Genomic DNA, 26,746 nt, shown 5'->3' on the forward strand with positions numbered 1-26,746 from the left:
TTAAAACCTGACAATTGTATGGTGCAACAACCTGTTTAAAATTTATTGTACTACGCGGATTAATGTAAAATACGTGGGTATTGTAGTTACACCTATGTACAAAGTACCTCTAATTTGGGTTCATATTTTACGAAATAATAATCGATTCGGGTTGGAAGGCACTGGCACGGAGGAAATGACTGTATAGCGATAACGGATGTCGGCAGACACAAATATTCGAGCCATATTGAGGGGTCGTTTTCGGAAACACACTACAATTATTAAAATATGAAAGTGATAAGTCGTATAAACAAACGTTAAAGAAAAAATATTACAGTATTCATTATTTGTTAAACAAGCATGGTTTTAAAATAACCAACTTTTATAATATCTTCACTAAAAGAGGAAACATTTATGTTTGTGTATGCTTATGATGTTCACAATAACTACTGAACCGATTTCAAAAATTCTTTCACCATTAGACATGGGCATATTACATTTTCAAAAAAATAAGGATCAGTAATAAAAATGCAATAATATAACCCAAGGTGTGAAAAGATTATCCATAAAAAAAACCGCCATCGCGTGTGCTGTGGAAATGATAGAACAAAAAAAATTGTTGCACGCTGTTATATTACGTATCAATACACATATAAATTATTGGCTTGATTATAAAATAATCAAGCCAATATTCCTGGACTGATTAAAAAAAAATTCATTACCTACTTGAAATAAAGAATTTTTCAATACCTGTGGAATGTGTTTAAATTTAGTAATGTCGGACATTCTACGTAAATGATGTTACGAATTTAAAAATGTATTACGTTTCAACGAATATATATATATAATGTATATATATATTCGTTGTAACGTAAAATATGTATATTGATGAGATTATGAATGTAAATGTGTATCTAATGCTCTGAAAGGAAGCAATTAAAAACTAAGTAAATGTTACGATACCAAAAATCCATAGTCCGTTTTAGTAAAATTTCTACTACCACGAGATCGGTATCTACGCGAGTGACACCTCGGAGCTATATATATATAAAGCATAGAAATCGATAAAACATCTATAAAGTCAATAAATGCCGTGAACTGGCGTTGACTAACGATTTGATTCATGTTTGAAGTAGGAAGTGAAATAAATACCGATGACTATAACTGATTTGAATGTTATCAATATATTTTATACATAATACGTATTTTTTTATACAACTGATTAATGTGTAGAGGCGGATATAGAGTGGCATATAAATTCGTCGCATCTTTATTGTAACTTATTTATTTAAGATATTAAGGTAAACCCTAAAAGACTCAGCTGTTTAAACCATAAAATAAAACAAAATAACTATCTAATGTCTTGACATTGACATAAAATATTAAACTTCAAAACATTGTCCTTTGTTGGTCATTGAAAGAACTAATTAAATATACATTGCTAAATGGAAAATAACATCGCATTGCAATAAACTAACAGAATTATTATATTATTAAAAGTTCATGCATTTCGGTATAAAATTTTACCTATCTACATCTATATGATATTGTTATCTTTCAATGATAACATTTTTCTCGGATAAAGCTGGGAAACAAAGACGTGTTGCAAAGGTGGGAAAAAGATTTTAACACAAATAAATTTTTAACTAAATATTTAAATGGATGTCTAGAAGCACAAGTTTAAAGGATTACTAACGATATAGTTTATATATATTTACCCCGATATTATATCCAAGTCAAACGTGCCAACTGCCTCAAAGAAAAGAAAAAAAAAGACTACACCATTGAGGCAGTTGGAACTTTTCAAATATAGAATATATTCTGTACTTATCAATAGTATCAGATATAGATCTCATGAGTTATGTCTGAAGTATAAATAACAAAATATTATACGTATGAGGTAAATCTTAAATAACTTACCTAGACAAAGTTCCCGGCAACTTTACAACACCATTCGATTTAGGCGTGTGATTGACATCACTTTTGATGTCATTCGATTTCAAAGGAGCTGGCAAATCGCATATAAGCGGCTCCATCCGGCATAAAATGGGTGCCCGCTTCGGCGGAGTGGCTCTTGGGTAAGTGTGATGCTTCGCGCTACTTGACGCTGTATCATTACTCCTCGATTTTGGCAGCGTACGAGCGCACAACGCCGTCGCAGCATTCTTCAGGTGTGCACGAAATCTGTTATTACTCTGGGTGCTAAGGATAGCACCCTCCATATTCACGATTTTCGAATGTAACTCTCACTTAATCCAAATTGTAATCCATTGTTAATGGACTCACTGCACTTTCGTAAATATTATCGAAACATTGTTCTATGGAATATTTTACATTTCAAAGAGTTCCCACTATAAAAATATACACAGGTGAATGAAGAATGTATTTTTAAGTCCAAATATACGTATTAACAAAGAGAACAACACTAGTAAATATATCAAGCGACACTCAAGACAATTTAATGTGTATTTTGGCGAGAAAAACGATTTTATCGATTATGATAATATTATTTATTCATGTAGTTGCGGAAGGCTGCGGCGGTCAGCGGCCGGGGCGAGGGGCGGGGAGAGCGTAGGAGCGCTGACATCACCGTCGAAGCCAGCCGATCTTACATCACCACGACTCTATCGACAAAGAGCAAAGGCGCCCCGCTCACAATCAAATTATTCATGCGACACTTCGACAAAATATCTGATCTCATCCAGCTGCTTGAGAGATTTTTTTTATTGATAAGCGAAAATAACACAAAGATAATACGTAAAAGATGTTTCCAAGACTATAATAAAGAGCATGGTGGCGTAGTTATTGGCAAAATCTTTTCAAAGAGATAGTAATAGATGAAATATATATATATATATAGTTTAAACGGATTACACCATATATACGAATAACATTGTATGTACTAACAAAGACAATTTACTAATAATTTAGGTGTATGTCGGAATGTGTAATGTGTGGAGTGCGTAAGAGTGTGTGTATATGTGGGTTTATGAGTATTTTTATGTTTTTAATGGGTATAGCTTCGATTGCATTGCAAAACATAACACAAACCGTAGTGTGATTGAAAAAATTAAAGAACTCGGAGCTAAACGTAACATACTCATTTAGTTGGTACAATAATTGCCACTGCCAAACAAAACGTTTAAACGTTAAGAGTAAATGCAGTGCAACAATAATTTATTAACACCCACAGACATTTCAGTCTTACGACGCTTTCCAGTCTCATCCTATTACATCTTGAATAACTTTTAAGATACCTTTACTATTAATTATGAAATAAATAATATATCTAAAGAGGATTTTGGGATATTATACTAAATTTAAATTTATTAAAGTGCCTTAAAGCACATTGACTCTGAATGATCTCATTCACCGGACACAAGTTATTAAAGTTAATAAAACCACCAGGAAAATATTTAAAAAAACACGATATAAACCTTCTTTATCAACTGAAGGCATAAAAAATATTAACGAACAAAATGCACGCGGACAAACTCGGCGAACAAGACGGCGAGTAAGACAACCAAAAGTTATAAAAGAATACGAAAAGTAACTTAAGAAAAGACCTAAAACATAATAAACAAAACTTGTACTAATATTGTCAAAGCGTTGCGGTGTTGTAATGAACAGTGGAGGTGTCCAATATGAATAATTACAAATACTATACTGGTGCAAATAGAGCAATAACAGACTAGTAATTACATAGGTTTACAAAGGTATCATTAGCAGGTAACAACTAGTTAATAAGCCAACCTAGTAATTGTTAACGACCTAACAGGTACTCGGATCAAGGCTGTCGCCCACCGGTAGACAATCACAAGAGCTCGATTTCACGATTCCTGAGACGTAATTGTTAAAATTTGATTCGGTTATAAATGTAACAACCTGAATCATCACTAAAATCTATAATTATCGCTTCTATCATTTGACATACTTGTGATCGTTATTTCGTGTATTGGCAAAGCCTTTCGTGATATTTTTTTTTATATTTATTTATATTATAACGCCTGTCTCCCGAAGGAATAAGCGTCTGCTTATTGCACACCTGTGGTAGATACCACAGATGTCCACTTGCTTCGTCCACTTTCATGATATTCGCCATACATACTTGTAACTGGTACTTTTAACTTCCCTTCTCTACTACCTCCTGGATTTGGTCCAGGTATGTACGACAAGGTCTGCCCAATCCGACTTCACTTCACGATATGTTTTAAATAGGTAATATTCATTTAATATTTTTTTATAAATAGGTTATGAAAAAGGAGTTTACAAGGCTCTAAGATAAAATTGTAGGCACTAAGGTATATTATAAATAGCCACAAAACTAGCCAAATATAAATAACACAAAAGTTTTCTATTTAATAATTAATATATTTGATCCTTATTTTATTCACAGATACATTCTAAAAGTAATGCCTAGGCAAAGTCGAGTTGCCGAGCTTTCATATTATATTGCGCTTGTATAAAGTACCTACACCGGTATCATTAATATCTAAATAATTAGGATCAAACAATTGCGACCTCATTGCATATGATAGGAGCTCTTTCGCCAAAGTTCTCACGATTTATCAATCATACTACAGTCAACGGATGTGCAAATGTCGCTGACACCGGTGGGTGGTGTGTCACAGACACTAAAGCTGATAATATAAACAGCAAATATAAAGAGAATTCTATGAATTCACGAAAGAAACAAATTGTAAATGCTTAAAAAATTACTGTATGAAGGGGTAATTTAAAAACGCTCTCGGTTTTCGTAACAATTGTACCTCTTACTCGGTAAGGTGAGGCTCGTCAGATATCAGAGACGTCTGGGCGTCATTGATGGCGTAACATGAAGGCAGTACCACCTGTATTTACTTTACTGAAGCGATGACAACTACTTAAGCGATATGGTGTAAAAAAAGGATGTCAAACAACGCATTGTTTTATTTAACTTGTAAAATCAATGATTAGGCCCGAGACTAATTCATAAAGTATGTACCTTACCAACTAATAAAAATCTTTAATATTATTACAAAAGTATAGCAAAAATCTAGGTTTGACGGCTTTAAATTGAATTATGTCATGTTCCATTTGCTCGTTTTTATGCTTTGCATTAAATAATAAATCAATTTGAATATCAATCGACGACCAATATAGACTTATCCCAACAGCCAATTTACAATAGATGGAGGTCAGATCTTCAAGTAGCTCTATTGTGCTCTCATCATAAAGAATTCATGAAATCAAGACATCCTGTCCAATACAACAATTACAAAAAATCTGAGCCGGGCTTCAACATTTTAGTATTTGGCCTCAGGTTTATTTATTTGTTTCATGATTATTTGTTAGGCAAGTGAGACTTTTTAAGTATAAGTCATGCCGGTTTCCTCACGATTTTTCCCTCACCGTAAGAGCGAGTGTTAAATATGCACATAGATAGAAAGTCTATCTGTCACATGGGTTCCAACCCCGACCTCGGGGATGAGAGTCGCACGCTAAAGCCACTAGGCCACCACTGCTCAAGAGAATTAGAAGATTTCAAAAAAATACATAACTTTTTACACATTCATTATTTATTTATTCATACTTCGTTGCAAAATAAAAGAAACACAAATAACACAATGCATAAAAAGGACAAGGGATGCAACGGGCGGCCTTATCGATAATAAGCGATCTCTTCCAAGCAACCCTAGTAAGAGAAAATAAAATCCTTAATCTAAAGTAATACAAAAAATTAAATTTAAATTATTTATTATTAATTAAAGTATGTTGAGAATTACTTTAAACAACTATTTATGAGAGGTCAAAAATAACGATCTCCTGTTATGGATTTATGGTCAGTAGAAGTGGGCGAAAAGCCTTGTCCACTATAAAAGTACAACATTAGCAAATTATATACTGTATCCTCCAACAAGTACCTCAAATCATCTTGAATATTGTCCTTAATTTCAAAGGTCATGGTGAGAAAAAAGTGTGATATCTGCGTAAAAAAATCTATGAAAAAATTTACGTTAATAGGCGTTAACATAATTTACAACATTTGTTCTATACAATATGTTCTATACAATGTTTAATAGATTGTCAAATTCATGGCATAGAACAGTCAGTGTATTACAACTCTCTACCACTACATAGTACCACTATTGGGTGTAGGTATTTATTTAGTAACAATTTTGCGTGTAATTTTACAAACGACTCGTTCCGCAAATAATCGCTATGATATCATAGTGCGTCGAAAATAACACGATAGCATTACTAATTTGTTAGTTGGGCAGCTATTTCACCACATAATTTATCAAACAAGGCTCAAACAAGATTTCTATAGCAGTTATTAAATTTCTTGAATTATAAAACGATTTTTGCGCGACGATTTTTTAGCTTTATGGTTAACACACATGACGCTACATCCAACGGCTCTGTATTCATTACCGTCAAAACAATAATTGTTTCGATGTTGTAGGAAGGTAGATTTGTCACATACTTTTATTTGCCTTATAAAACGATCAATGAAATAAACGCAGAAACGAACCCACGAAAATTTACTAAATTTTAAGTTCAACCTAAGCTTGTACAAATTTAAATATGTATTTATGATATCTGTTACTGGCTACTGATGAAGAGAGAAAATTCTGCTTTCAAATGCTGAAATTAAGGGCTTCAGAGCACTCTGACACTGAAAAACCTTTTCTTTAAGAACAAGTACAAAGTAGGTTTTCTATTTTTTTAAAAACACAGGTAGTTTCATTATCATAATAACTGTAAAATATAAAGAAGTATATTGGACGAGCAACGCTCCAGGGGAACTAGCGACCCTCTCCGGCGTAAACCTGACTTTTTTGTTGGCAGTACGTTTCCGTACTACTATGCCATTTAATTATTCGGGTTAATATAGCATTTAACACTCACAATTAACGCGGCCTTGTGATAGGTAGGTTAGGTAAAAATATTTTCAAAATCGATTCAGTAGTTTCAGAGATTAACCTCTACAACCTCACAAAACTTTTTCATCATATTACTATAGATATTATTTTACGAATAAGCATATTTTTTCTATTACAAATATATAACCGTTGTGCAATTACAACAGATAGATCACTGAGGAAATTCCAACTGTGTTTTTTTTTCATTTCTGGCATACATTCAAAATGGGCGTTCAAACGCCTCTACAATAAAGTACCATACGTCTATTAAACGGAGAACCGTGACAAGTTGTATATATCATATGTTGTACTGTGTAATTTATATTTGTCAATAAATCATAAGTTTCCACCTTTACATAATAAAAGTCGTACATCATTCAATACTCAATAAAACATGATATATGAAAATCAAGATAAGTTCCCTCTTTTATTAAATGAGCAGTGTTGGCTTACGGGCTTCAGCCTGCGACTCTCATTTCTGAAGTTCGAACCCCCGCTGAGCACCAATATACTTTCTGTCTATGTGAGCTTTTAACAATCGCTCACACAGTGAATGAAAAGATCGTGCGGAAACCGGCATTCCTTAGTCCCAATAAGTCGACAACATGCGACAGGCTCAGAAGGCATCAACAAAGGATCACGAAACACACAGAAATCTGAGGCCCAGTCCTAAAATCATGTAGCGCCACTGGCTTTCTTCCCCATTTTATTCGATACAAGTTTATATGTCATCTTGAATAAGATATTATGAGAGGGTGACGTCCGGTAATCCTCTACCTCGGTCAGAGCAGTCATAATCATTCCTTATTTACTGATATTTTTTTCTTTATCACAAGGTCTAACACAAAACAACCATTATTTATACGGCAATGAACCCAGGAACTCACAGGTCACTGTGCGTAGTCAACTCCACACTAACGGCTATAAATCTATTCGATTATTGTAATATAGGAATAATCCTGTGAATGCGATTTCAGTATTAATATTTCAAATATTAATAAAAACATATATGTATAACTGAAAACTCTGGCCCGAGTGATTAGTTTTATTTCCAGTTTTACACACAAATAGTGATGAATTTAGTATTAACACGCTACACCAATATATAATGATCGTGTTAAAGATCGGTTATTTGAACAAATACGTTATTTCGCTACGTGACTTATTGAATTAAGTAATTTATTCCAACCTTCAATAACATTAAATATCTCTTGGGATTTAACGCTGGTTTATGATATAAAAGAACTATAAAATACAACATATTTGTATAATTCAAAAATACATTTGTATACACTCTGGTCTGTCTTGTATTCTATCAAAACTATTCAAGGAAACAAATTCCGAACGTAAAACCGAAATGCGATTATAAATTCAAATTGACAAAGCCTAAACAGTTTGCAACCGTTAGATCTATCCCATAATTACAACTTCTCTATTCACCTGTGTACATAAGATTACATCTTCAACTTTCCACTAACACTAACATGTTCATATTCGTTAACACAACGTCACTAAATAATCTTGACATGTTTGTTTAAGCAATATGAATTATTGCGGAGTACGAAGCGGCGAGTGTCGAGTCGCACCGCTCGCACAACTGACTGCCCGAGTCGAACGATAGCACGACCCTACTACTCCTACCCAGTCACATTCGTCATCGACACATCGTGTTTTCTATCGCTAATTTCTTAATAACGTATCGATGGAAATGTCGTTTTGTTCACACATGCAGTAAGTGGTACCGGGCGTACGTTGTTACAACGCTGATAACAGGTAAATACTTGTACTTCAACGGTTTCAACATACACTATGTAAATACATACGCGATTGCCGTGTACTAAGTAAATATTATAGAGGACCAAATGATTATCAAAATATCGTTTTAATTAACAAGCACTCTGATGAGACTTATATGATAACTCGATACATACTCGACAGTGGAAATAATTAATAAATAAACCTAGATCCACAATTGTTTTACGTTTTCAAAGTTTTATTCGTTTCCTTTTCCAGGACTCTGGATCTTATGCGTCTAAATGTGTTCTAAACTAACTCAATCTTATATCCTATAATATAGGATATTCTTAACGCAACAATGACACAGATTTGGGGCAATGTTAAAATCAAATCCCAGAGCGGTCGCGAGCCGGCAATTTCGAAATGATTGCGTGAGGCCAAAAGATTGGCGAAGAATAATAATCTAATATCACAAATTGACCTATTAGAAAAATAATTTTAAAAAAGAGCTTTAGAACGACTCCAGCTAAAACCATATACCTAATTTTTTTCTCAAAATTGTCTCACCATAAAGACATAATTTAACATTATGATCTAGCCTAACTTAAGACTAGTAAAACTTACCTTATTTAATGAAAAGGATATTTAACATAAGAAAGTGCACTAGGTACTAACAGTCTTTCTTGAGGGTGTATCTTAAATAATAATAATCATCTTATCAGCACGATCAGCACAATCATCCCTGTGAACGTAATAACTGTGCCTGAGCCAGCCTGACCACAGAACCCTAAGAAGTGTAAACGGAAAGTAAAAAATAAATCCTAGAGCAATCAGGAGCAAATCATAAATTAAAAGTATAGCGAGGAGAACGCCGAAGAATAATGACCAAAATAAAGTTGATCGCGGGGAGCTGGCCACGATATTTTGGCAAGCCGCGTGTCGCGGTGTGATGATGCCATCGCCGCGGAGAATCGTGACGTCACCACACATTTTCCAAACGTGGCTGCCAGACGAAAATAGTCCCCGCCCCGCTGCAGTCCCCGCTCGTGCCGTACACCGTCACCGACCGATTTAGCAGCCCGGCTTTGCAACTCTCTTCTTGTTGACCATCGCTTTAACCCTATCTCCGCCATTTCTAGTTCATCCACGACTTGAATGATTTAACAAAGATTAAGGGCCGTTCTTGAATTAAAATCTTATTATCCAACTTTGCGAAATATGGATTTAATTCAGTCGGCAACGACAGGTATGACTTGTTACTATTTAGAACTGAAAAACGCTATCAGTCCCTTTATAACAAGTATCGATAAAACTACTAAATAATGCATGCATTTCACAGACCAAATACTATTTACAAGACTTATTACAAAAGCCATCATGGAATGCCAATAAAAACACAAACAACCTCTTCATAAGTTTTAGCCTATAGATATGGGCCAAAGACAAAAGATCTGGCATCAGCTCGTATTTAATGTTTTAACTCTTATTGTTAAGTATAACCAAATATTATTTATTCACGTCATGATTTATGTTTAAACATCGGTCACGAAATTGTTTTACCCTTGACTTCTGACAGAACTAACCAGGTGTTCTCTTCCGGAATGCCATATAAGACAACGACAAAAAATACTTCATAATGATACTGTTTTTGTTGATCCTCGCGATATGAAATTTTCATCAGATGTTGACAAATGGATGTTCTATGTAACTTGATTTTATTGTACAAATTATACTTTTAATGTATAACTTATATTTAGGGAAACCTTAAAATCTAAAAATCATTTCAAAGTTCATTCTAAGAAATATCTTTAATATTTTTAGTACAAGACTTCAAAATAGTAAGTAGATAATGGTAAAAAGTTATTAATTAACTAAAGTAGGTTGGTCTTTTTTAGGGGAAAAGGTAGGTACAGGTTAGGTAGGTTACATATTAAAGTAGAAACGTAGCGTTTAAAACTTTATTTGTTTGACGTTATTTTAATCAATGTAAATTTTTTTTTTTTCTCATGAATGTAGCATAAATCATTCACTTAGAAGAAAGCGCGATTCCCAACTCATATCGATCTATACCCTCATTGTTTATCTCTAACTTTATCTCTTTGGTAAATATTTTGATCGGAAAAGGTCACCTTTTATTCATAACAAACTTTGTTTATAGAGATGCCGTACCATACTATGTCAGAGATAATCTCAACGACCAATTACGACAATGCATTTGGCACTACGCACGGTATTTCGCTACAAGTCGAAACAGTCTATGCAAACAAAAATATACAATGTAACATATACAACCATAAAACTTTAAAATAATATAAGTGCACATTCTAGAAAGAAACAAAAGAATGACGAAATTCATTCAAATATAATCTGAAAACGTAACATAGACACGAATTTCACAATTTGTATAATTATGTAAATCACAAGTTTTTTGCATGGTAAGTCACACATATTCAAACAAAATAATGTGTTTAATTTTCATTACTATACCCAACTTACGTCCTACCTATAACTCTTACAAGTACGTAATTTAAAGACCTTGCGCTTAACACATAACATCCTTCGAGCTTAGCACATTGAATAAAACTGTATGACATTAACATATACCGACTTTTAATTGTTATACAAAAATATTTTCGTAAAAATCAATTGTCACAAACGATGGCAGGACATAATTAAAGGAGTGTTTAAAACAAGAAAGTTTATTAAAATTAGCATGACCTTACATATTTCCAGTCACAAAATAAGCTCTTATCATTGCCCAAATTAAATACAACACATATAGAGGACGAGGTGATAAGATAGGTGCACCAATGTCAACAGCCTAATTATAAAATAACGAATTTAGCGACGCTTTCACATTCATTCATTGCTGAAATTGCGACAATCGCTTCACAGAAATCCATCCGCTTTTCTTGGAAACTACTACGAACGCACACACACACCTTGTGCACGTATACGAACACATTCGCATGCGGCCGTGATAACGCGAAGGCGTGACGATCGTATCAGTGTCATAAACGGACTTATATTGCGTACCCGGTTCGCCTTACAACTAATCAAACAATTTACTCTACTACAGGAGTTATGATATTGTCAACAGAGATGTTTCAACATTAGACATTCAAATAATGCCATGCAGTAGAGAAACAAATTGCAATTTTTAACACGACGTTCATGGCTTGGATATATCTAACAAATATGCCGGTGCTTGTTACAAAAGTAAGTAAAGAAGTCAAAATGACACACGAAACAATCTGGAAAATTTGTTACTCTTCACAAACTTTTTATGTCATATGTCAGGTATATAAAACTGTAAAGCAGATTGCATTAATTGCTTACAATTTTAAGAGTTCTAAAACGTTTTTGAATACATACCTATGTATTATTAATAAGAAATGTATGAACAAAATACGGACTCAGCCATGATGCTAAGCATCTATTGTATATGTAATGTGGTAGACAATTTATATAATGCAGCGTTTCATATACAAGACGCATGTTGCATTCGTTAATAAAAATTGATAGATCAATATTTGCTAAAAAGGAAAGGCTAAATAGATTGATCGTCGACTCGGGGTCGAGATGATAATAGCGCCGTTAACTGATGATAACACGACATGTGAACTTCTAAACCATAAATATCAATTTGAATATTCTTCACACAATAGAGCAAATCGTATCACTGATTGGGTTAGTCCGCAGTCACTCAAAGGCCAAAGTTAACAGGCAATCAAAATATAGATTAAATTTATATATGTATGACAAAATATTTTTCCTATGTTCATCAAACAACAAATTAATGTTACTTACTATGATACAAATAGTTCCTATAAATTGTCTTTATCATTTGATTGGTAGAACAGATTACAAAAATAAGAATTATTAATATTGAGACTTACTTGGTAATGCTGGTGGTAACATTGTGGGCGGCCCGGGGCTCCGCAGCCGCGTCCACCATACCGCAGCATCAGCACCATTACTCATCACCGCCACCAGGCCCCCACCATTAATACTACATGCGGACACATCACAACCCTCACTGACACCAGTACCTGATGCACAATACCAAAGTCTTGTTTGTTCACCTTCACACTGCAGTGCAGCAATGGCATACACTTAACATTACCAGATCTGTAACAAAATGTATCATGATTTGTTGATTGATTGATTCTGCATTCTCTTAGGCTTGTTAACCACTAAGATTATATAATATATACTGTTGAAGAATAGTAGGAGTAGGTAATCTAATGATGTACAAGTAAAAACTGTGCACAAAATAAAAAAATAGCTTTTTTAAAAAGATAGTATGTCTTTATGTACTAAGTAACAGTTAAAAAATTAATGCAGTTGTGTTAAAAGAATCTAATTGCAATTATATATATCTGATAAGAATATAATTTTATAATCTACATTTCAGGATGGAGCGGGAGCTTTATGTTAAAAAGAGTAATTTATTATTCATTCATTTTAATTAGTAAGAGCAAATGTTCGGTTAGGACAGACTTATCCACTGGTTGAGACAAAACTCTTGTACGAATAAACATGACATTTTTTACAACAAATGATACACATTTACATATACATGAATTACCGAATATAAACAATTGAAGATGTGAATGCAAACTAGAAGTTAAAATTTACCATTGCCACTATATCAGTGTCTGAAATAAAAGGTATTTTCTAGACAATTCCTAAATATTAAATATAGTTTTAGGTACCACCATTTATTATTAAATAAAAAATTTTAGCAAACTGACAAGGTACATGTATTATAATGTCAGTAATATAATATATAGTTAAACAAAATGAATGGAAGATGGGTGATCTTTCCCATCTTCTTTATAATATGTATATTTTAAAATAATCATACTTAATACCAAGATTGGTTTTTAAATATCCTTATTCTACTTCTATTCACCATAGATTAAGATATTTTTGGCAGATAAAAAAATTACTTTTCTTATTCATTCATACTAAAAATGTTGTTAAACAACAACAATTACATAAACATATAATTTAGTGATACCGAGTGTTTTTCTTTTTTACAATATCGAAAAAACATCTTGGCTGGCAGGTTGACTACCAATTAACAATTATCCAGCTATTAACCATGAAAAAAAAAGAATTGTATAAGTCGCTTTAAGTACAATACCTATAACACGATAATATGAGATCATCGATACAGCAAATAAATTTAAATATGACTCACCACTTTATATATTAGCTACGGAAAGAGCGTGTAGGTTATCATTATCACACAGTACATTTATAATAGATACGTCATGATGATCGTAAGTAAAAGAACTAGGCTTGTGTTAGTATTATAGAAAAAGATTGCGAGACTTAGAGATGATTATTATATCACATAGGGTTTCTTGTCTTAGACAGCATAGACTCAAAGAAAAAGCATAAATGACATACGATTTAACTTATGTATTTAAAATTATTTATTAATATTAAACAAACAATGCAAAAGTACCTACATATTTTTTAACATAGATGACAGGACACAGACTAGTAAAGAGATACTTATTTAAAATTAAAATTGACGGAACATTAAACTAAGGAGAACAATTACTTGAATATAATTAAATTTGGAAAGAATTTCTTAGGTGAGAATTAATAACGTTTGTTTTTTTAGTATGACACATGTCTCAGAATAGCTCCCGCCTTCAGCGACTTCTCTCATGTTGTAAAACTGATGTAACTGCCATCTATCGCTTACCCTAGCATAAATGAAATGACAATATACGCAGGTCTTCTATGTGTTATCTGTCTCGAAATTCTATTGGTAATCTAAACTTTGACAATTGCTAAGACCAATTGCTGACCTTTTGTAAAATTAATATCAACTGGTTATTGGCCAAACCAAATTTAAAAATAGTCTGGGTGGAGACCAAGTGCATATGTAATTGACATATTTAAGATTTTCATTATTAAAAATGTATGTTTGTTAAGACGTCTGCTTTGTCTGATATAAAATAACAGGAGATTTCTTATTTTAATTCATTTATTTTAAAACAAAGTGTTTATTATGTCATTATTAGATTTGCTTTAAGTATCAAAACAGTGGTATTATATTAAGTATTGTTTTCACAATTGTAAATATTAAAAAGATGCTAGTTGTAAAAAAGAAATTAATGCTACAGAAAACGAAAGACGTCTTTTCAAAGATATTAATTTCTTGATTGTTAACACTGAACAACAGCTCAAGATCAACCTTTGTGACAAATGTCTGCATCTGTTGACTAAAATTTGAAACCTAATAAGCTTATAACAAGGTCAACAGTTTTCGTCCACTTCTGGATAATTAAAATATCAAAGTGTCGGTGTGAATTCCCAGATTCTGTGTAATTGTTAATTTGTTTATCTCAATTGTGTTCGTGTCCGCGAAAATGATCTATACTTTGTTTTTCGCAATCACAACGTTACATGAACATGGATGACCTAAAATGCGAATACGTAAAGAAAAAAAGATGCTTTGCATTGAATCCAGAAGTGCCAATTGAGAAAGCAAATGATGACAAAAACATCGAATGCCTGCAATCAGAGGCAGTCGGATTATTAGTTCGTAAAAAGTGTTGCAGTATCAAAAGTGAAAATGTGATGTGTCAAACTGATTGTTTACCTCACAACAGACAGGTGACGGTGAGAGTTTTATAGAAGTGGATCGCCAGGGCGGCGGGAGGTGGGCGGAATGTCGGACCACTCTAGTCCACACAACGGTGGCTATGATGCTGCTGAGACCACGAGATTGTCGGTCCGCAAGGACCTGTTCCCTGACGAGAGCTCCGCCAAGTCTGGAACTAGCTCGGATTCGGATGAGCAGGACCAGCTCGAAGACTATTCCTGTGTTAAACTCGAAACAGACTTCGAACAAAGCATAGATGATATAGCACATCAAAAAATGCAGGTTGTGAATGGAGCTATTCCGACAGCACCACGATCTCGACACAAAAAGCACAAGCAGCGATCAAGGCGTGAATCAAATCAGTCAACTCTTAATGGTTATCTTCCTTCTGAAAGGAAGCGAAAAAAACATTCTCGTGAACGCAGTAGGACACATAAGAGTAACAGTGTAGTCTCAAAAGTAAAAGGTGGTAAAAACCTGAATTTAGTAAGTAGTAGTGAGTGTCAACAAGATGAGGATGCAGGTGACTCTGCTGGTGAAAATGAAAGTTCAGAAGATGAAGTGCTAGAAAGAAGTGTTAAGTTGAAATTGATGCCGCGGCTGAGTGGTAAACCATACAGTCATGAACTTAGTCAATTATCCTCTAAAAAGAATAAACGTAAAGACTCTTCTAAGGAGCAAAGGACACACATAGTGACCCCTTGTAGTGGTAAACCTCGGTCAATGTTAGGACTTTGTAGTTCTCGTAGCAAAAAGAAATCCAAGAAGTCTGAATGTACACCCACATATCGAAGTCAGATAGTGGATACCAGTACTAACCTAAAGATTAAAATAAGGAAAACAAGTGTTCAAGAAGCAGTGAGTATAGTAAGTAAATCAAAGATATTGTGACAATTTTTTATATATATTATTTATAGAATCCTCATTATCACCATTTAATAGTGATAATTCTTTAATCATAAACTATTTATCAATTTTAAAATATGAGGTACTGGAGCAGCCTCAAGCATATGTTTTTTATTCAGCAACATTTATTTGACAACACTGAAGAAGACACCTTACCAGATAGTTATCTTAAACTATTTCCAGTTACATAATTTTTTTCTTAATTGTGTTTTTTATGTAGGATAGGTGCATATGTAAATTGATTGAAGCTATGATTTTTTAAATCATTATTAACATATACTTAAAAATCATAATTATACAGTTTTTTATTAAAAAAAACTTTTCTTGGTACAGTATCAACATGTTTTTAAAGCATATAACAAGTAAAAGATTGTCTGTGATGCAACCAAATCACTTTCACTTTATGCCTCAGGTCAACTTCTGTTCAGCTCTTAATCTATATTTTTAAATGAACTTGTTCTTCTTATTTATTACAGTTTAATACAATTCAATATTTTTATAATAATTAGATATTTTGTTATATTGGACAGTTTATATGATTGTTGCAATGTATTCTATGACAAATCTTGATAGGCGGAAAAATGTTAATAAAATATGGAAACCTATTAAATTTTATATGTACCTATTTAATATATAATATTTTTAGATAAGGATATAAGTTTGTATGATATGCGATTGAACTGAGCAGAAAAATAAGTGAGAAACAAATCTATAAGCATACTTGCTGATTTCTATGTCTTATACATTGACCAACTATCTGTAACTTGTTATAAGTCACAACTAGATATAGTGTGTGGTCATGTTTATTTATTTGAAAATTGACATGATAAGGAAAGTGATAAGGACAAACAATCAGTAGCTATTTGAGGCTTGTTGTATGTTTATTGAGAAGGTTACTAAAGTTTGTTACATTAGTAACTACTATTGCTGGAAAGTAGTCTAACAATAACAAACATTTACACAAACTTATCTATTTGGTTTTTTTTGTGTGATGTTGTAGGATTTAAATTAGACTTAGTTTTGCTATATTCTTGTGAGCTATTTATACAACTTGCTGTTATAAATGTACAAATAATATATGTGATTAGAAGATTCACTGCAAAAAATTATATGAAAGTTAAATAATAGCTAAATATTATTTAGCTTGAGTAAAGTTGCCCTAGTGGCTTCAGCCTGCGACTCCCTTCTCCGAGGTCGTAGGTTCGTTCCCCAGCTGTGCACCAATGGACTTTCCTTCTATTTGCGCATTTAACATTGGCTCGATCGGTGAAGAACAGGCTTGCCTTAGACCCAAAAAGTCGACGGTGTGCGTCAGGCACAGAAGGCTGATCATCTACTTGCCTAAATTAACAAATGATCATGAAACAGATACAAAAATTTGAGGCCAAGACCTTACAAATTTTGTACCACCATTGGCTTTTTTTTTATTTAAATATTATTTATAACTTATATTAAAATATTTTATTCCATGTTGTTCTAAAGCACTTTGTCTGTCTACGAAACAGGAAATGAGAATATATGTTTTGTAGTTTAGTATGGGAGAATCCAAAATTAGAAAAATACATTTATATATAAACAATATTTTTTAAGAACCATAGTGTTATTAATTACATTCAATACTGTAATGATTTATATCTCAAATACATACCAAAGCCCATTATTAAATAAATAATGTTTTAGATCGAACCGGCACTAAAATCAATGTCGGATATTGGTCAAAGAAAGTCGAGGAAGAAACGCGCCGCATCGCCCGTCCCAAGCGAGAGTTCAGGCGAAGAGTATGACCCTTCACGTGGCGACACGGCAGCGGCTATGAGCGTCGCAGCGCCCAAACCTCGTACTAGACAGAAAGCTCCACGAAAACCTACTAATTCAAAAAGTAAAGGTATGTACTTTAATTTGTCTATTGATTTGAATTATTTTAATATGTACTATTTATCTACACTAATATTATAACGGTGTAGAATTTGTCAGTTGAGAACACACTCAGGAACTGGTTTGGATTGAAATATTAAAAGTTTGACATCAGAATAGCAGAATAACCACTGCAGGATAGCTTGACCAAATATTTTAAAGTATTTTATTAGTTACAGTGTGGGCCTGAAACTAAAGCAGTATTTCTGATTTTTCACTAATTTTTGTTAAATATAGAAATTCCAGTATGTTTAATAAAGTAAACATTTATTACTGATGTACATATATAACACATTTTGTATGATTATATAATACACAAAATTCAACTACTGCTTTTCAACCTTGATCAGCAGCAGTGTGGTAAATTTAAATAATCAATGTGGGTCAATGATATTTAAAGGTAGATAATGAAGAATCAATTAATATTTCACGTTTTTTAAAGTATTTATTGAAGTTTGTAATGCTGCTAATCTAATAAATGCTGGATTAAAATTTATTAGCATTTGCATATTATGCTTCCTTGAATTGAATTTTCTAAAGATTTTATTCTCTGTTTATTACAGCTCAAAAGACTGAAAAAAGTAGAGATAGTCCAGCGGTCAGAGACATAGGGCCACAAAGTCCGTGGGGCACTTCGGTGCCTGTGGAAATTCTTTCCAAGATATTTGATAATGTAGTAGTACAACAGGGATCCCTACCGACTATTGTAAGGTATGCGAAATCACTTTTGTTTAATAGATGTTAAAAATTTGTTTATGGTATTATGCCGATAAGTCATTGATTAATCATATACATAGTATAAACATATGTATTTATGCTTTTGCTTTGAAATCAAGTTATCTGACGTACGACCGATAAGAAAACGGCCTAAAACATGTTTTTATTATATCGTATAACTTGCTGACCCGTAAAACGTCGTTTTGCCAGGAAACATTATTTAAGTTCAATAAAAATAACCTATCTACTATAATAAAAAATAGGGGTTGATCGTTGAGGGCTGACAATTAAGGGTTGTATGTATTTTTGTATGCTGTATCATAAACAAAATATAGTAAAAATGTCTAAAAAAATTTTTGCCGTGGACACCCCTTAGGGGTTTGAAGATAGATAGTACCTGATAGTAGCATCGGTCGAGCCATTTCCTAGGAGTACGGGAACGAACATTGTGACACGAGAATTTTATATGGATCTACTTTAATTATGTTCTATTACAAGTCTAACCTCCTTATAATCTTCTTATAACTAGTTAAAAGTTGCCAAGTGCTTCACGAAATCTTTTTATAAAAATAAGCTTTTTGTATGGGTTGCCTGGAAAAAACTATAAGCGATATGGCTGCCCTTGCACTTAGTCTTTAGATTTATGACCGTAGTACTTGACTGTTCTATAATTCCACTGTTAATTAATGAATGCTTATTTCAGATTGGGTAAAGTATGTAAATTATGGTATAGTGTAAGTTGTAAGGCTGACTTCTGGAGAAATGTGGATCTCGCACAACACACTGTTGAAAAATGCAAAACTGATTACAAACTGGTGTGGCTGCTTGAGAACAGATTGTCCCAGTGTCAGACTTTGAATCTTGGTATGTAAAAAAACTTTTAATAGATTTATTATTCTCACACTTTACACTACTTTTATAGTTATAGTGTTATCTGTATAAAAGTAGTCATATTAAAATACTTTATGGTATATGTGAGTTTCACCTTATAAAGCTGATTCTTCAAATACAGTAAACTTAATCTTTTTTATGAATTCTAATAATAATTATGATTGTATTTCAGCTCAATGGAATGTAAATAACGTGACATGGGTGCTAGCGTGCTTGGCGGACTATTGTCCTGACCTAATAGAGCTGAGCGTGGCCGGCTGGAGCCGCATCACGCCTGAACAGCTCTTCGACCTATTTCAAGGATTGCCTAAGATGCAGAGGATCGATTTGTCGTCGTTGGTACGTTATTCTTTTCTATTCTCTTTTTCTGTGGAATATTTGGAATGCAAATCGAATACCTTCTTTTTACTAGACTTATAAAATATTCCTAATTTTGCATTATATATAGAGCTCGTTAGCTATAAGAATATATTTTCCGGGCTATATCGTTTGTATGTTAAGTATGTTTTTTACCTTTCTAAAAACACAATTGGTCCAAAAAGTATTATAAGAAGTAGTTATCTTAATAATTGCACTGTAAATTACAGTCAGAAACAGGCGGTCTAAGCACGTGCTTATCAGCGGCTTCAGTAGCGCGAGTGTTGGAGAATTTCGGAGGTCGGCTCACTCACCTTACGCTCGCCAACAACAAATTCTCGGCCTTACAGCAAATACTAACTGCAGTGGCGGTAAGTATTTAAATTACATCCGGCTCGAAGGACCATATTGACTAGCCAGGGTCTAGTTTGTAACATGCGCCTTAAATACAATTTAATGGTTTATAATTTTTTTATGAATACTGCATAATTCAAACATTATACATATCTCTTAGCAATTTGGAACCAGCGAAACACAAAGAAAATTTAGTACAACATTTAGATATTAAAGGAACTATTAGCTGCAAAATTAAAGCAATTATTAACTTCGTTAATATTTGTATTTCAGAATAACTGTCCCAACCTGGAAGTGCTGGATATATCTGGTGCGCTGGCTACGTCGCATCCAGCCGCAGTACCACTTGAAGCGCTTCAACGCGGTTGCACTAAGCTGCGTGTTTTCCGCGCTGCTAATGCGCAGCTTGTACTCGCCAACGCTACTACCTCGCAACAGGTTAATTATTCCGACCTTAAGGTGGTCTTTAAGGTTTTCTCCAGTTCTAACAATTGTACAAAACTTCAGCGGGAACAAATATAATTTTACAACTGTTTCATTGATAAGTGCATTTCTTGTCATTGTATAATTTTACGCCACTTATATTTCCATAGTGTTTGTCCACAAATTTCTCCAACTTAAGGAAAATATTATTTTCGGGGTTGTGTTAGTGCAACTATGAAATTCCTACGAAAGTAGAACTGAGCCATATTTCGTTGGTTAATTTTCACAGGGAAAATTTGGAATACATTTTACAATTGCGTTATTAGGCGTATTGGAAAGATCCAGAAGAGAATATAAACTAAGAAAAAATGTGATTATAGATGGAAGCCGGAGGTTGGAGTATGTTAGAAGAACTTTCAATAGCTGGTGGGGCAGCCGCCGAAAGGAGTTCGGTCGGTGAATACCGGTTTGGGGAGGAGGCTTTAGCGCGCCTTGTTCGTGGCGCTACAAGGCTTAAGCTGTTGGACCTGAGAGGTCTTCAACGCTTGACCGATTCGGGATTAGTGCGAGTGCCCGCTTGGGATTTACAGCATCTTTTTCTTGGAGGTATATATATATATTTTTTATGCAGACTGAAAGTTGTATATAATATGATAAATGTATCATAATTGGGTTAATTTTAATACGATGAAATTTCCTAACAGTTTTGACCAATTTTATAAATTTCTTTAATGTCGTTTACAGTACATATAAAACTTCAATACGATGTTTTGTTCTTTTTCCTCTTGTTGATTGTTAACATGCGCACTTAAGGCGATCCTTGGAGTGTATAAAGTATGCATAAACAATTCTGGCTAAGTGTTGCCGCACTTAAAAGCAATTCGCAAATATAAGTTATGGAAATCGTTTCAAACTCCTACTTTTTAAAGAAGATAGAGTGGGAACTCTATTTTCTTTTACATCTTTGCTTTATAAGCATTACTTGGCCCTAGCCCATTGCACTAATTAAATTAGCAAGTTACTACGCTATTTAAGTGTTAAATGAATCTATATAAAACGTAATCTGGTTAGTTACACCATTTATAAAGCGAGAACAGCTGGACCGTCTTTTTATGATTTATTTTGCTGGATAATAGCGGAACAATCGGAAAAAATTCACGTAAGAAAACAAACAAAATATATACAAAAATTGACATTTGCTTCATAGATTTTTTTTGAGTTAAGCTAAAAGATTTTCTTCGTGAACGCTGAATGGCTGAATAGAGTTTGATATATTCGGTACTGGCTGAATTTAAGGAGCTATGTTAAGGTTAAGGTACCTAATACGCATTAGGCATTAGGATCTTAAATAAGTTGTTAAGTTTTTTTTTTAATTGGATGTTCACCTTAATTCTGACACCGTAATATATGTTATCTTATATCTTAGAATATAATTTACACTGTAGATCAGTGTTTCCCAACGCGGGACCCACGCCCCACAGGGGGCAATTTGATTGTTATAAGGGCTCTTCGAAAATTTATGAACTTATTTGGAATTTCAATCTTTCATTATGTTTTAAAAATTTACTTACTGTGTTTCGTCAAAAATTTCGTAGTAAGTTCTTCCTAAAACCTATCATTTAAGTTTCTTAAAGAGAAGAATTCAATTTTTTTATATTAAAAATTATGTTTAAAAAGGCCATTTTAGATAGGCTAAGGTGGTGATTACTGTGATTATGATAATAATATACTATAATTTCTAATTTTCTTAGGATGTAACGTGACGCGTCAGAGCACGGCGTGTCTGGAGCTGATTTGCGAGAAGTGGTCCCACAGCCTCCTTGAATTGGATCTGTCGTGGGCTTCAGCCACCAGACCATTGGACGATGCTGTGGCAGCACTTGCAGATGCCACGGATAGCAGATTACGGTTAGTTACATTGTTTATACTACCTGCTAGTGAACTTCTAACTCTGTCATTTCAGTTTAATGAATTAAAGTTTAAGAAAATAAATATTATGACACTCTGTCAATATATTCTTCAAGTCTTGTTGTATGTACAAAAAACATACGCGATTTTAAAACTAATGGTGGTTTTCGAAACAAAAAGTATCAAAATTAATGTTAAAAATAATGTGTGCCAAGAATCTAGTTTTGGAGTTGCTAACTAATCTTTTAAATTCATATTTTCAGTATCTTGAACCTTTTCGGCTCGTCGGTATCACTGGAACCGGTCAAAAAAGTGTTGTTAAAATGCACTCAATTAGAATCAATAAATTTAAGCTTGTGTCGAGCTTTGCCCCGAGGCATGAAGCGTCTGTACACCGGCAAGGAATTAGAAGATTTAAAAATCAGTTTTGACCCTGAAAGGGCGAAAAAAACCGAAGAGAAGGTGAAAGAAAATAAAAAATCTAGAAAATCAAAAGTAAATTCAGATAAAGAGGAAAAGAAAGCGACGGCCGATAGTGCTTCTGAGAGTTCTAGTACTATGGATATAAAGTCACCAGACAAGTCTTCCCCTAGCGTGTTCCAAGAACCGCGAAAGGTCTCCGACGTAGCTGGACCTGAGAAACATTCCGCTGTCGAGGCACAAATAAAATCCCCGCTCAACACTTCCAAGCCAGTTCCGTCGCCCAAAGAGCCTTCAGAAGCTGTGACGTCGCAAAACGAATCTAAATACTCTTCGTCCATTTCCAAACTATCGAGTCCCCTCACTCAGTTAAAACCAGACTCCTCCTCCACTCCGAGATCTGACCCCATGAAGGCGGACTTGGGAAGTCCACGTTTCAGTCCCGTCCAGAAACCGGACAGCCAAGTCCCCAGCAGCCCTGATGTCCAGTCGGAAATCGTGAAAAATAACGCCTCCTGGAACGTCGGCCCTTTCAAAAGAACACCGAATCACAAATCTGAAGCGAGTCCTTTAAATAGGTTAGAGAGTCACAACAAAATAAAACAGCCTAAAGTCATAGAGCAATGCAGTCCTACCACCTCTCTGGAAAATAAACGTAGCCCGGATACGATAGGGGTGAAACCAGATATGAAAAATCCAAACACCTGGAATTATGGCAGCTACAGTCCGATGCCCAGGCAGGATCAGTTCCCGTCGCAACACAGTCCATACTCTGCTCAACCGAGTCCCGCCCAGCCCAGTCCTTACTCGACTCAACCCAGCCCCTACTCCACCCAACCGAGTCCCTATTCTTCTCAGCCCAGTCCTTACTCCGCCCAACCCAGCCCGGACACCAGTCAAATGGTAAAGACGGATCTTCAGAAGTCTAACGCTTGGAATACCGGAAACTACAGTCCTCTCGCGAAACACCACGCTCCCTTCTCTCCCCACCCCGCGACCCACACGAGTCCAGATCCTGGCTCGGGGGTCAAGAGCGACAGTCTAAGAAATAACCCAAACAAAACTCCCGGTCAGTACAGCCCCATGTCTCGGCCGCAACACCACAGTCCCTACTCGCCGCGGCCGGGCATAGATAACAGTTACGGCAACAAAAAGAGCCCCGGCGTGGCCGGGAAGTACAGTCCCATGATGCGCGCCGACTGTCACTTGCCCAGTCCGGAAGGAGGGCACGCCGCTCGACCGCACCTGAGCAGAAGTCAGGAGATGTACGGGCGGCCCAAGGCACCGGACGTGATGCAGAGTCTTCCGACGCCCGACATTCCAACTTCGTGGGGCCTAGACAGATACGGTCAGATGAACACGAGTATCGAGTCGCTCGTCTGGAGCGGTGGGGGACTGCAACAGCGAGTCGACAGCGCGACGCTAGCGCAGCCCCAATGGCCGGACATGTCCGGCTTCGACACCTCGCGTCGCTCCGAAGCCAGCGACCCGTGGACCTTGGGGCAGTTCCGCATCGAGCCGCCCCATCAGGTGCACAACACGTTCGTCGAGCAGAACGTGACATTCGACTCCTTGGCGTCCCACCTCCCCTCGCACCAGTCGTTGCCCGCTTTCCTCGACGACAACTTCACGGAGACGTCTCGCGTGGACTGACGCCCCCGGGCGGAGATGGCGGCCGCCCGGGCCTGACGGACGATTATCGTTAGACATTGTAAATAAGATTATCTAAATAAATTTTAAGAGTAATGAAGCTAGAAATGCATGAAATTATTTTGCGGCCGATTCGTGTTTATAAAATCGCAAATTATTTATTATAATTTAGTGGTGAAATCAAGTCAGAATTTGTAATTGTTGTTGTTTTGTTTACGTTTAAAATGTCGCAATTTTGATTGATCGACGATGGGAATTGCGATTTTTAATTGTGAACTTAATTCTGTTAGTATCTGTGTACGTCGGAGAGGCAACGCTCGCGTCACAAGGATATCGTTGTTCGTATTGATTGTTCGTTGTGATATATTGATAGAACGTAGTGAAGCAATAATAACTATAGCGTAATCCTTGCGAATCTTCCGTTGTTACGATGATAGCACGAATGTGAAACTGTTATTAATAGAAAACAAACGTATTGTTTTATAAACAAGGATACAATATATTTACAATTTTGACAATTGACATATTCTTTAAATTTTAACAGAATCACAAACGCAGTGAAGTTGTCATACTTGTTTTATATTTCAAACAGAAACTAGAGTATACATTCCGTACAATAGCAACTTAAAATATGGCGCTATAATGCTTATAAAATGTGGTACTCTTGAGAGAGCAAAACCTTAATGAAGCAAACAAGACAAACACAGTTACTATGCTTTTGAATATATGAACGCACGTCTAATGTGGACGTTGTTAAACACGACATTTTTTCCTATGAAGCAGCTATTAAACATAAGTAGTTTTTAATCAAATAAATAATTTTGTTTTTGTTTGAAAAAGAAACAAATTAAAGCTAGTGCCGGAATTAGAATTTAAACGGCAGATTATTATCACTTCATACTTTGTATTGAAAAAAAATCTAGAAAATATGACATTTTTTTATTAATGAAATCAAACTGTCAAAAACACCAACCTCCACGATATATTTGCATTATAGCCTAATATTGGAATAAGATATCATTTCTGTATTTAAGTAATGTTTTTTTGTTAACCGATAGTAAATATTTAGAATTATTGGTAGTCAAATGATAGCTACGCATTATGCACTTATTTGACAGCATTTTATATTTTTTTACCTAATTTAATTTTTATACTTTTACAGAATCTACCAAATTGTGAAATTTTAGAAATTTTTAGTTAGGTTTGTTTGTGAACGGATAACTCGGATTATTTAAAATTCATTAAAAGCAAGTACAAAGTGCTCTGACAGCAAGTTTCGTTGTATTAAACCCGTGTTTTCACCAAATATTGTTTCCAATACCTGCATAATTAGCCTTAAAATGCCTAATCTTTAAACTGAAGAGAATATTATATAGTTTTATTAACTTATTACAAAATGAAGAATATTATCTACTATACATAGAATGTATAAAATATTGATTTAGGTAAATATAAATTAACGTTAAAATAATTGTGTACTATAGTTTGTATAAAAGTTGACTAATACCTATAAGTTCTGTTATGTAGAGATTTTTGTTTGTAATATTGTTAAAACTACCGCGGACTTCTCACGAGTGGTCCAATTTTTATAATCTAACCAATAAAATATCGATGTGGTTGTAATATTTGTTTTATTTTACTTGAGAGAAATTTATTAAATATCCGATTGCTAAACCAAATTAAAACAGCTGTGCTGTAATCTGCAACAATGAGGTCGTGAGCATCAGTTCAGCAGTGAGCAAGCGATCGGAGACGGACACCCAAACATTTGTTTAGATATAGACTGTTATTCTTATATTCTTCGAGTAAATATTTCACTACTTAGAGCATGGTAATATAAAAAAAACTGATGATACTGTCTGATGTAATTAATCAAGATGGAAGACGATCTCAACATTATTTATTTAAATGATCTTGAGAAGAATCGCTAAATAACGATGTCTTATTTTTCTAC

General features: G+C 34.5%; 2 protein-coding genes across 6 annotated transcripts in view; one reads left to right on the forward strand and one right to left on the reverse strand.

The window, feature by feature from the left end:
• Window positions 1–14,198, reverse strand: part of LOC123707750 — a 42,637-nt gene extending 28,439 nt beyond the window's left edge. For 2 of the 5 annotated variants that reach the window (XM_045658080.1, XM_045658078.1), the window contains exons 1-2: window positions 8,325–8,471; window positions 1,900–2,330 (exon numbers count right to left, since the gene is read on the reverse strand). In XM_045658080.1, coding sequence (XP_045514036.1) covers window positions 1,900–2,201 — 302 coding nt within the window. In that variant the 5' untranslated portion in view covers window positions 2,202–2,330; window positions 8,325–8,471. The other 3 variants (XM_045658083.1, XM_045658082.1, XM_045658079.1) reach the window with 3 other exon arrangements.
• A 413-nt stretch (window positions 14,199–14,611) lies between these two features.
• LOC123707844 lies at window positions 14,612–26,397 on the forward strand. The gene is made up of 10 exons (XM_045658206.1): window positions 14,612–16,119; window positions 17,839–18,043; window positions 18,636–18,783; window positions 19,493–19,653; window positions 19,853–20,019; window positions 20,268–20,408; window positions 20,665–20,829; window positions 21,195–21,420; window positions 22,566–22,722; window positions 22,986–26,397. The coding sequence occupies exons 1-10, from the start codon at window positions 15,319–15,321 to the stop codon at window positions 24,793–24,795; spliced, it is 3,981 nt and encodes a 1,326-aa protein (XP_045514162.1). The 5' UTR covers window positions 14,612–15,318; the 3' UTR covers window positions 24,796–26,397.
• Window positions 26,398–26,746: the final 349 nt, after the last annotated feature.

The sequence above is a fragment of the Pieris brassicae genome, chromosome 3 (assembly GCF_905147105.1).
Source record: "Pieris brassicae chromosome 3, ilPieBrab1.1, whole genome shotgun sequence".
Taxonomy (NCBI): Eukaryota; Metazoa; Arthropoda; class Insecta; order Lepidoptera; family Pieridae; genus Pieris; species Pieris brassicae.

What these genes read in the sequence shown, in the direction of transcription:
- LOC123707844 (XM_045658206.1), top strand. Translation starts at nt 15,319, where the DNA reads ATGTCGGACCACTCTAGTCCACACAACGGTGGCTATGATGCTGCTGAG. An exon ending in TACTAATTCAAAAAGTAAAG is followed by an intron (nt 18,044 to 18,635) that starts GTATGTACTTTA and finishes TGTTTATTACAG; the next exon opens with CTCAAAAGACTGAAAAAAGT. An exon ending in GGATCGATTTGTCGTCGTTG is followed by an intron (nt 20,020 to 20,267) that starts GTACGTTATTCT and finishes TGTAAATTACAG; the next exon opens with TCAGAAACAGGCGGTCTAAG.